Source organism: Coturnix japonica, chromosome 1 (assembly GCF_001577835.2).
Source record: "Coturnix japonica isolate 7356 chromosome 1, Coturnix japonica 2.1, whole genome shotgun sequence".
Classification (NCBI taxonomy): domain Eukaryota; kingdom Metazoa; phylum Chordata; class Aves; order Galliformes; family Phasianidae; genus Coturnix; species Coturnix japonica.
This window is the reverse complement of record NC_029516.1, coordinates 49,588,859-49,601,179: the sequence shown is the minus strand read 5'-3', so window position 1 is coordinate 49,601,179 and position 12,321 is coordinate 49,588,859. Positions and strand designations below refer to the sequence as shown.

General features: G+C 41.2%; 1 protein-coding gene across 2 annotated transcripts in view; it reads right to left on the bottom strand.

Annotated features, from left to right (window-relative positions):
* The window catches only part of APPL2 (adaptor protein, phosphotyrosine interacting with PH domain and leucine zipper 2), a 31,521-nt gene that overhangs the window by 2,024 nt on the left and 17,176 nt on the right, over positions 1-12,321 (bottom strand). For both annotated transcript variants that reach the window (XM_015864228.2, XM_015864243.2), the window contains 14 exons: positions 12,147-12,205; positions 11,034-11,180; positions 9,328-9,410; positions 5,291-5,449; positions 3,892-4,080; positions 3,551-3,593; positions 3,415-3,471; positions 3,225-3,313; positions 2,179-2,331; positions 2,002-2,054; positions 1,228-1,402; positions 550-586; positions 285-425; positions 60-107 (listed from right to left, as the gene is read on the bottom strand). In XM_015864228.2, coding sequence (XP_015719714.1) covers positions 60-107; positions 285-425; positions 550-586; positions 1,228-1,402; positions 2,002-2,054; positions 2,179-2,331; positions 3,225-3,313; positions 3,415-3,471; positions 3,551-3,593; positions 3,892-4,080; positions 5,291-5,449; positions 9,328-9,410; positions 11,034-11,180; positions 12,147-12,205 — 1,433 coding nt within the window. The remainder of the gene's footprint in view (positions 1-59; positions 108-284; positions 426-549; positions 587-1,227; positions 1,403-2,001; positions 2,055-2,178; positions 2,332-3,224; positions 3,314-3,414; positions 3,472-3,550; positions 3,594-3,891; positions 4,081-5,290; positions 5,450-9,327; positions 9,411-11,033; positions 11,181-12,146; positions 12,206-12,321) is intronic.

Genomic DNA, 12,321 nt, shown 5'->3' with positions numbered 1-12,321 from the left:
AAAAAGCAGAAAAACATGCAGCAAAACAAGCGTGTCAGTGAGGAATCGATACGATTTACCTTCTGCGCCTCTGCAATTTCTTTTCCCAAGCTAATGGCATAGCAGATCTGAAATCAGAAATGGGGGTAAAGTTCAGGTTTTTGCTGTTGGTTTTGCTGCTTAATCAGGATTAAAACAGAGGAGTATCCATGCAAACTTCAATAGGGGTGTGAAAGGAGAGGTGGAATGCCATCTCACTGCAGCATTACATAGAAACCAAGTATTTTAACAAGCGTTGTGCAAACCTTTTCTCCTTCCGTGTTGCTCTCAAAAACATACGCGCTCATGGATTCTTCTCCTGGGGTCTCACTGAGGTGGACCACAAAACCAATCAGTCTCTTGTTATCCTGATGAGCAGCAAACTGAGTGACGGTGGCAAGTTCAAACTAGAAAATTGTAATAAAAGCGTTTTTTAATCAGCATGTAGCTGGCTTGGTCAAGGGCTCAGGTTCATGGGCTTAAGCATTCAGTGCTGTGATAGAAAACCAGATTCAAAACAAAGTTACTTACACTGGCTCGAGTAACTTGAGTTTGAGGATCTATTAATCTGTAATTAGGTGTAGGGGGAAAAAAAAAAAGTACATGTTTTTAGAGCAGTTCTTATCAGTAACTTCAAGGTGCTTTATAATCATAAGGCAGTCACTGTATCAGTTTTATTGGTGAGGAAACATATGCATGGAATCAGATGTTCTACTGTGATTTCATGTTGGTCAATGACAAAGTTTAACTCTAGACCAGCTCCCAGCTGCATAACCTGTTGGTCACCTGGAGCTTTGGAATCACCTGTTTGGTGAGCATCCCATGGGCACAAGCTAACGCTGTATGCATGCGTATGAACATGCACTCCAGTTAAGTCTTGTCTGAGCATGCTCTATGGTGATGCTTCTGACAACAGGACAGAGCAGTAGCTCTTCTGCTGTTACTGGATGTAAGGTAAGAGAATCTTTCAACTCTTTGTTTTGTTTTTTCAGTGTATTTGTAGGATTTTACAGCCCTGCCACCCCCTCTACGTTTTAGCAGAATGTTCTTAGAACTGAAGTCAGGAGGACATTCTTCTAAGTGAAGTCAATCTCAGAGTCTGACCCCATTGAAGGGTGCATTTCTTGGAGAAGCAGAAAATCCTCATCCCAAATTTCACGAAGAGAACAGCATACTGACAAGGGATAAGCAATGAAGAGTTTGCCGTACCTCAGGTTCTTGCTGGTGACCATGAGATGAGATTCAGTCATACGGAATATGTTATGGATTGCACGAGCAGCTAACACTTGTCTCATGGCTTCATAAATCACCTCGCTTGTGTTGTCTGACTGAACAGCCATGGATCCTAAAAACCGAACGATGAACATCTGCTGCAGGAGTGAATCTGGAAGATAAAAGGCATAGCTTCTCTCACTGTGCTACTTCCATTTTTGAGTAGTTGGAGATACTGATAGAGTTATTTTCTTTCCCCTTGGAAACACAGAGATAAACATGTGAGTGGTGATTGCCTTCTAGGAGCCAGGCATTGTTCTGACCCAGTTTGAAGCTGCTTCAAGTGGCAGTACCACAAAGAATGCTACACTTCAGCTGTGCAATGGCAATCCAGCTGTGCAGTCTGAGACACAGGGCAGGCACCAAGCACTGTACACTCCCATGTCCTGCACTGGCTCAGGGTGCTGCAAAGCCATCCTACTTTGCAATAGGATAGCAGAGCTAAGAAGACCAAATCTTTCTGCCTTTAAACTTCTGAAATAAACCTAATCTGCAATACAGCTTGGACTGTCAAAGAAGAAAGTGTTTGAATTGTTGTAGGCGGCGGTATTTAACAGACAGGCTTCTGAAACACAACCAGCTTCAAGTGTACTATGGGTTGCTGCTCTTGCTCCATGATGTCAGGTGCTTTCATGAAGAGACACTGGAGAGGGATGAATTAATTAAGCCTGAGATCATGGCTGCTTTTATCTGGGAAAATGAAGCACTGACCTTCCTCTTCATCTTTGCTACTGTCTTCAGACTCCCCAAATGGGTTTGCACGCCTGTGAATGAAGAATGAAAGCTATCATGATAGGTTCTGGTCACCACATATAAATGCTGTGACACCTGATATTCCCCTCCAAAAGTCACTCTGCTAAGGTGAGAAATCACCATCTCTGACCATACCTGCCACCTCTGTTCTGGTCCAGGAATTCTGTGGCAGGCAGAACAATATCAAACTGAATTGGCGTTCCAAGAGCAATCAGTTGTGTGGAGTCCTGAATGCCAGCTGATTCACTGGGAGTTGTTTTACCATTATCTGTATTCTTTACATTCTGGCTGCAGTTAAAAGGGGGAAAAAAACATTTTAATCAGTGACACTTGACACCACATCTGTGCTTTGGAAGGGAGACAAGATTATCCAAAGATCCAAAGTGGACTGAAGCAGTATTCATTGACTTAAATGAGTACTACTGAAGTCTTAAGTAAAATCTGTCCTATTTTTTATACCTACAGTTATTTAGAAACAAATAAATTGGTGGTATATTAAGCCCTAATGCAACACTGTGCGGACTGACTGCCAGGAGTATGTTGCTGTTTGCCTCCCTGCCCTCTGGTGGCCATATCTGCAGTCTGGTGACCAGTTCAAACAGCAGAGACCTGAACCGGTTTCTGAACATGCAAATCCTGGCCAGTCTTTGAGATCTTACATGGCCACAAGCAACGTGATAGTTGAGAATTGTCACATACAAATCTCCTCCTGCATCTTCTTCAAAGACTGACTGACTGACTTGAATGAGCGTGTGAGATCAGTAACTATTTTGACAGCACAGTGAGGCATCCTTCTGTGATGGACTGGCAGGAATTAGTTGAGATAATGTGCAAGAATATTTCATTGTACAGTGGAAGCTCTGCTGTATTATCCACATCACAAATTGTTCCTTTATTGCAAAGAGATTAGAAGCAAGCGTGGTTGTTTTAGAAGAAACAACAAAAATGCAGTGGCAACTACATAGAGCTTCAAGGCTGTGCTGTGGAACAATAAGTATTACCCTCAATACTTTGCATCTCTTCAGGCTTTCAGCAGGTAGCATCAGAAAGGAACTTCCTGGAATACGTAAGACAGTAAAGGCAGGGGCTAGATGGGACCTTCTCCTTGGTGACTGCTGCCACATGAAAGGAGTGTGACTGAGCAGGCAGCAGTCTCATGTCCATGAAAGTGAATGCATTACCTGGGATGGTGAGCTTCATGTTTTTTTGCAAAGCTGGTAATGGGAGTCACTGCCTGTAGGGCAGTCTGATTTAACTTGATTGCAGCTGCCTAGGAAAACAAAGCAGAACAACAAAGCAATGTTGGATACATAATGAACAGCAGTAAAGCAAATGGTAAGGAATAGATGAAAGATGGAAACAACCTCCCACCTCTGGATTGTCGGTGAGATAGATCTGTCTGGAAATGTTGTTGATGGCACATATCCACTAGAAGGCAAAAAATGAAAGCTGAACTCATCATGCTCACATCTATACAAGAATGACAACATTAAGACAATATTTTTACCTCCTCGTATTCCTTCCTGCTTTCTGCTTGAAGAGTTATACCCCTAAAACACAAGCATAGCATATCAGTGCTAGCAGTGGACAGAAGGACTCTCAGTCTTATAGTGTCAACAGACCATGTCTCCATTAACTTCTAAAAGAACAAAAATCACAAACAGGCTGCAGCTAAAGCATACTGCCTTTGCTCTTCAGACAGTTGTCAAGGAAGATGGGAATGAACACGCTCTTAGTTAAGAACCTTCTGGAAACCCAGGAAGGATTACTATTATAGCAAGCAAGTTTTACAGGAAACTATCTGAACAGGCAGGCATGACTGGCTGTCCTCAATAAAGCCTCTCATACGTTTTGCCTGTAGGAGTGGTGATCTGAAAGCAGTATCTTCTGTCTTCACAGTCCACAGCCATAACAGAGCAGTTGTCCAGGTCCTGAATCAGTCCTCCAGCTACTGCTCCCCTCGGCTGACACATCAAGTTGCCACCTTGGGTGAAGAAGTACAGTCTTTCCCAAGTTGTAGTCACCAGACCTGTTTTACTAAAAAGAAGCAGCAATGATTAAAAACTCATTACTATTTAAAAATGACTCCATGTGACCTAAAGAAACTTCAAACGTACCCTGAACTTTACGCTTAGCCATGCAAAATGTTTAATGATGTGAAGTAAAATTAACACCTATTCATAGCAGAGATTAATCCTTAATCTAAGCAGAAGAATTAATCTCATAGAATGGTTAAGGTTGGAAGGGACCTTTAAGATCATCTAGTTCTAATCCCTTTGCTATAGGCAGGGACACCTCCCATCATGACGAATTGCTCGATCCAGCCTGGATGGGGCTTTCTAATTCTAAACATCCCAAGGTAAGAAGACTTTCTACTGTATCACCTAGTTATGGAATACATTAATTGTGAGCATTGGGTACGTGAGATGAAATGCTATCAAGCTTGGTTAAAAAATAAACTTAGAGTATGTATTTGCAAGCTGCTGAGCAGCATGAGCGATTTTGGAAAAGAGACATTGTAAGCATCTTCTGCAGTACCCCCAAAGCTGCCCTGCTATGACATCCTTTCAGTTATATTGTAACACAGCATACAGAATGCTGCTAGAAAAAAGAATATTATAAGTATTATTATTATAATTATTATAATATTATAAGTAAGACAGAAACGAACTGACTTTTTTCAGTTCCACTGGCCATGTTATCCTATGCCACCTAGCTCTGCTGCTGTATACACAGCTCCTCCAGAAGGCACTGGAAGATTTTATTTGGATAATCTGCACAGGTAACTCTATGTATGGCATACGTTTAACTTGTACGATTCTTAAAACATGTATTTATGCAAAGAAGGCAGTTTATAAAAACCCATACTGAATATTAAACATAGCTGTTCTTTGAAAACACTGTGTTTACAAAGAGCCCTAAGGACTGGGAACAATCTGAACCCAGACACATAGGCTTCTAACTCTTACCCAGCTAATGACAGAAAAACATCCCTGAAGGCAAATCCAACAAGAAGTAAACTACTGTTTTCAGGGAAATCATATCAAATACCTCTAATTGGGTTTAAGTTTCTCAAACACATTTTCAAAGGTGACAGAGACACTTAGGAGTTGAAGGGTAAAGCTACCACAGCCATCCAGGAGCCTAAAACATCATTATCTGAGAAGTGTTCGAGACCTAAAAAACCCTGTAATATAGCAAGCAGTCAGCAATTACAGAAAGCAGCAGGCAGCAACAGCTGTCTTACTTTCTAAGATTAAGGTATCCAGCCTTCTGGATGAGATTCCTGTTGATAGCAGGTGAAGTTACATCAGAGTCTGGGGTGTAAACAGACTCATTAACTGAAATTAAGTCCTGCTGGGATATCCTCATTTTTTCAGTTTCGGCATCCAACTCTCCCTGTATGCTGAAAAACAAAACAAATTCAGAAGTACCATTAGGCAATTTATAGCAGGATACAGATAACATCTGTGACACAACACGAACAAAAAATACCAGTTGAGATTATATATGAATCCATTTAAATATATGAAGTATTTGAGCAAAATCTCCCTACTAGTGGTTGGGAGTGTAATGAATACAAAGATAAAGTTTATTTTTAGATGATTTTTATAGGAAATGCAATGCAAGACTACAGGGTTGAGTCCTTCCCTAAGGACTGAATCATAGAATCATAGAATTACCCAGGTTGGAAAAGACCTTGAAGATCATCAAGTCCAACCACAGCCTAACCATAGTACCCTAACTCTAACAACCCTCTGCTAAATCATATCCCTGAGTACCACAATAAACCAGTCAAGGTAGGAAGGAATAGAAGGAAGAAACATACAATATGGAACTACTCCAGGAAAATGCAATCTGAGGCCAAAGAGACAAGATGTGTATGCTCTGAAGATATTAACAATGGTTTAAAGAAAATATGGCTGTGTGCATGGTGGGCTGGCAGCAAAAGCATAGCCAGGATTTCCCCTTGCTCTTTATTGTGAAAGCCCAGCTTGAAGGTCTCTTATAACAGATGTGCCGTTTTTCCCTTCCAATTTGTATTCAACATAGCTATCTTCTTTCCCCAAACAGCACACAGGGATAATGATCAGAATTATTCTCTAAGCCTGAAATGAGTAAACAAGAGGCACATTTCAATGTTGAAAATGAGGAATTAAGTTGTTGAGTTTTTGTGTTCTGAGCGACAGCTTCTAAAATCAATGCCTGAGTTTACCTTGCTGAACATACACAGATGGTGCTCTGATGGCACAGTTCAAAGCAGGTTTTGCTGTAGTCTCTCCTGACTTTCACAGAACAACTTCTTATTCCTGGAATAACATGCTGGAAATGCTGCAAGTTCTCCTAGAAGCCATTTCCAGGCATGTGAAGGTGAAGGTGGCAATTGGGAACAGCAAGCATGGATTTACCAAGGGTAAATCATACCTGAACATCCTGACTGCCTGCTGTAATGCAGTGTCTAGCCTGGTGGGTAAAAGAATCTCATGACGTTCAGCAAAGGCAAAGTCCTGTCTGGGATGGAGAAACCCCATGCAACAGTAAACACCAGGAGGCATCTCCTGCGTAGAAAGATTTCAGCAAAGGACTGAAGGTCCTGCAGCACAAGCCAGTACCATACTCTTGCAGTAAAAAAAAAATGCCAGCTACATTGTGGACTGCATGAGCAATAGTACAGTTAGCAGCTCAATGAAGTCATAATTCCCACCTATCCAGTGGCTTGTGAGCCTCCCATAGGACGTGTCTGGTTTTGGTGCCCCAGCATATGAAAGTCAGAAACAAAAAACTAGACAGTCAGGAAAGCAGAGCACATGATGTGAGGAAAGACTGTAGAATTGTTTTCCAGCCTTAAGAAATGAAGGGGAGCTAGATTAATAGCCTAGCGGGAGAGAATAAAACAGATGGAAGCAGGTGGAACTAGCCCTTCTTGGAGGTGTGCAGTGATAGATGAGAGACAATGGACACAAGCTGTAGCAAGAAACTGTATGTGTGAGGTAGAAAGAGACTCAAAGTTGAACTGGACACAGCCCTGAGCACTCTGCTCAAGCAGATCCTGCTCTCAGCAGGTGACCAGATGAGATCAGCTCTCAAGGGCCGTAATGCAGCAGCTGTCCTTTGTCTTCCAGAGAAACAGTATCAGTAAATGTTTGATTTCTTCTTTAACTTTATCAAAATTGAGGAGCTGTTATCACAGAGTCACTGAAACGTAAGGGGTGGAAGGGACCTATGGAGATTATCTGCTCCACTCCCATTGCTAGAAAAGGTTCCCCAAAGTAGGTTCCTAGGATATCAGGAAAACTTAAGGGGTGGGAAGATAATAGTATTTGTCATTGCTCACCTTAGAAGGCATTTAACACTGGACACCTATGCTTTAAGCATCCCCTACTTGCTGCCCTTTTGGTATACATGAGTAGGTGATACAGGCTCTGTACAGAGCCTGTATTTCTTAACAACAAAACTGCCCCAGCACCGTCAGAGTTTCTGAGACTGTAATCTTCTTCCTAAGGCCCACTTTTCTTATCTTCAAGATAGAAAGATATGAAAACCTGTCAGTTCTGTAAGTGCACACATTTGTGGCAGCTAGACCAAATGGTTACTGAGAGTATTTCAATAGTTTATCCTTTCTAATATGTTGTGACACTGCTAGCAGTATTTACTATATAGATTAATATATTTCTAAATACGAAGAGTCAGTTTCACAGTCAGCTTAAAGAGATGCAAGGCTACATCAGGGCTGAAATTCTGTAAGGACGCAGTGGTTCTCCTGAGCTTGTTCCAAAGAAAAACAAATCTTACAAAAAGCTTTCAGCTTGATTAGCAAGCAGGGCTGACTCACTGAAGACTTGTGATCCCCAGCACTAAAGGAGGAAAGGAGTGGGCAGCACGTTTTTCAGTGGCTGCATAACCTTTAGTAATGAAACCATGTCCTGTGTCAGTAAGTGCTTCACTGCACAGTGTCATTCACGATTCTGCGAGCTTCTCGTTGGGGTTTTCCAAAGATGTCACACAGCTGCACCAGTTACATCTGAGCTGCCCTTTCTGGTTTAGCTGAGTGACAGATAAACATCAAAACCAGACCCAGACAAGTAAAGCAGTCTATTTCTGCTTCCATTCAGCGCTGTGTCCTATCTAGAAGACAAACACGCCAGATTTTTCAACGAGTGCTTATTCTACAGATAATCCAGTGGTAAGATCCTCCCCGTGCCTGTAAGACACAGGCAGTGTGGCTACCCTTAATGAAGGTCACTACTTCAAGGGAGCTGAAAGCCCATCCTCCGAATTGTGCAAACACTGTGCAGACTGCAGAGGAACTTATCTCAGAACTGAGCTCAGAAGGAGATATAAATAAGCACAGAGTTATAGGAAATAAAAAATTATTTAGAAAAAGACAGTCTCCTACACAGGGAATTACTTATAGCACTATTCTCAAATTAACAAGTATGCACTGTTTAAAATGCCACCAAGTCAGAATAAGTGATGATTTGAACATACTCCAGTATGAAAGGTATGAAGCTATAAAGCAGAGTGTTCTGTTCAGTGTTCCCATCAATTTAAAATAAACCATGAGTGTTCTCTCTAATGTGATTATGTTTTAAATGTAAAGTTTACAACATTTACAAGGACCTAATTATAATTAACGTCGATCTTCACTAGAACAGAGGAGAACAAAGAGAGGGAACAAGGAAGAAAGGATCTCAAAAGTAGAAGCACAGAAGTGGGGCAGTTTATTGAAACAGGTACTTAAACAGAACAGGTTAAACTCAGTGAACTGACACAGCCTACGCTGGATGTGACAAGTACTTTCTCTAGGGCAAGGCGCTTTAATTACCTTGTGTAGCTACAACATTACAGGTCCAAAATCTTTATTTGGAAGGTTGCTGTAATAGTAATCTATGAGAGCAAATGAGTATAAATATCTCTAATTCAGAATGCACTTTCACTTTATTATATTAATTTTACTAACCCCATTTCAAGCCCAAATGTCATGCTTTTCTGTTCATGAAGAGACACTGCAGTATGAGAAAGCATTTGAGTGCTTCCCTGGCTACACTAAAAATACTCCTCAGTGCACTGACAGTACTTTCCTTTATGTGCACAAACATCTCCCCCCCCCCCCCCCCTTTCCACTTGCTGCCATACCAAAGCATGTTCAACAGTACAATACAAGCACAAAAGGACACTCCTGTGTTAGAAATAGCAGCACTGTCCATTACATGCAAAAAGGTTACAGTACTATAACTCAGACTGCAAAGGAACACACAAAGTGAAACAAAAGTATTATGTCACCTCTGAACCATGTCCGAAACAGAAGTCAAAAAGCTGTCCAATCTTTTGGAAAACATCTCTGCTCCTTTCTTAAAAAAGTTGATCTGAAAAACATAAAGAAGTGACACTGGAAGTCATCTCAGTTCTGATTTCTCTCAAGTAACAGATTGTGAGGACTGGGTTAACGCTGATCCCGTTATGACTGATAATTTGGGCTGGCAACCAAATAATGGTTACAACAACCGTGTTGTCTTTCTTTGTACTTTTCTCTTTTGCACCTTTCCACGCTCTCATATGCCCTTTTACACATAAGCTATTGGCTGCTGACAGGTGTGTTTCCAATGAACTAGCTGAATGACCACAAAGAGGAAACATGCAGCCTTCTCCCACACTGACACCGTGCAGAATCGGGTCTGTGGTGTTACAAGCCACACAGAGAGAGCTCCCTTCAAGATAGATTCCCTTGAAGAATGCTTCACCTCTTCATTTCAGAAGCCTACTGCAGGAGGGAAGAACGCTGCATTCCACTGACAATAATGAGGGACTGACACGTCCAGTTTAGATTTTGAGGACGGTTTTCAGTCAAATAAATCCTGTACATCAGCCACTACTTCTTGTAAAAATTCCCTATGTTCTGCTCTTTCTTTGGAAATGTGAAGTATTTGCCACAGGTTTTGAATAATTAATAAAGAAAATATACAGTTTAAAAGCTGAAGGGTGCCTTTCCCATGACAACCTGAGACTTTCCTGCACAAAGCATTGAGATATGGCAGTTTTACCAAATAAAATAAGCTGTTTGGCTTCCACAAAAGAGAAACTGCTGCAGTTCTTTTGCTTGGGATAAGCAATTATAAAACAAAGAAGCACTATCAACTCCCATGGTGGAATAAGTGACTGAATTCTCATTAAAGACCTATTTTATACAGAGCACATTATCAGCAAAAAACAGAGGACAGTGGATATGATGATCCACGCTGCCATCTCAGACCACTGCACCCATTTCTATTATTTTCCCAGCCCTGCTCTCATTTTTCCCTTCGCTTTCTTTCATCAGTTTCAAAGCACAACAGATACCTAAGATGGGCCAGTAAAGAGAATCAAGTGCTGTTGAAAGCACTGGTTTATTAATCCTCCTAATCTCCTGGAGAGTCAAATTAGCAGTACTACTACCATACCTAACAGATCTGAGAAATGCATTTTCAGCCATTACAACAAATTGCTGGCAGATTGAAGACTAGACACAGGATTTGTTTGCTCAATCCACCCTACTCATTTTGCTCAATCCACCCTACTGTTCTGTTCTTCTAGTTCTCCAGTGCATGCTCTGTTCCTTGTGGTGCGCACTCCTCATGAGTATGCTGAGCATTACATGCCAGGAGGGAAAGTGCTACATGGGAGAGTTTCTGCAGACAGTGAGTAAACAGTAGAAGTAAATGCTGTTGTACTGAAAACTTAGCTGTGAAAGAATTAATCCCAGGCTGATTTTGCATACAAGTGAACAGCACGTTTTTTTCCCCTCCACTTGTATCTCTCTTCAATACCTAAACACTGAACTGCCCATCACAAATGTAAACAGATGTTAAAACCCAGGCAAGCTGAATAAAGTTTTGGGTTAATTTTCTCTGTTTTCATTTGTCAGTTCTCATAAACTGATCAATCCAGAGCTACAGTGTTTTACTGTTCCCAGGGAACAGTAAAAGAACTAGCTGTAGTTTTACCATCCATACCTGTCCTCGGGTATATCCTAGCATGGGTTCCATCATTGCCACTCTCTTCCTGTACTGCAGAGCGTTCAGGGCACAGTAATATTGCAGAGATGAAAGATGCTGCTTTCTCCTTGCATTCGCCACTTCTTTTGCCACTTCTGCCTTATGCTACATAAAAATTGGCAAGTAGGTTGACAAATTGTTACTGTGCATAAGGACACATTTACTGATTAGTTTCGAGTTCGCTTTAGACAAAAATTCATTACAGAACTTCTAACTTTACAGAACTTAACATAAAGGATGAGAAACTAACAAAGGAAATCCAAAACCAAAATCAACTTCAAGCCCTGCTCTGTAAAAATACTTAAGCATTTTGGCAGTGCCTGTGGTTATTAACTACAAAACGACCACAACTAATATTCTGGATCTGGTCTCAATACAAAAGATTTGTTTTCAGCTGAGTTCACAACACAAAGCCGCCAAGCGCAGAACACAGAGATGAATAATTCATCATTATGCTGTATCACATTCTGTTCTGCAATGCACACCCTTTGAAGGACCATCCTGTAGAACTGAAGCCCTCCCAGCACAGGGCTATCGTACATTTCTGGCATACAGAGGCATTACTTGGGAATAGTGGTCCAGCAGACAAGGAAAGCAGAAACGCAGAGCAACCCCACCAACACAGTTTGGTGTGCCATAAACGACAACTTACAGGCAGATGTAGAAGAACGGAATGCTTTATAAATAGCAGACACAAGGCTTTGAGACACACTTTGAAATGAATTGTACCCAGTGATGCAGCATCACCATGTTGGCTGTAAAACAGTAGGCCTGTACAGGTCTATTTATAGCCATTTGGCTATAGCCATTGCCTCCATCTGAAGAGATCCTCTGGACCGCAAGGGCTGTAATTCAGCAACACTTGCCTAGCTTGGAGAAACAGGTATAACTGCTGAATTCATGTCTGAAAGCTTTGTGTCTGCTTAGAAAATAGATCACCACTACTCCTGAGCTACTGTGAATTTAACTGGTGAACTCTCCAAAGTTCACAAGCTTATCCAAGGATTAGCTACAGTGACGAAGACAGAATGGCTGATGAAAGCTTTTCCTTTTCCCTTTATCGTTCTTTACCTTTTCATTTTCTTTCCTTTTCGGTAACCTGCTATACTTTGCCATGGACACGTCATGTTCTGTAGACAAGGAATATTATTTTTTTTAGAAATGTGATGTGTGTCTGCATAGATTAAAAATGTCTTCTGTGATATAACAGGTGCATATCATTAGAAAGAAAGAAAACTAGGAAACA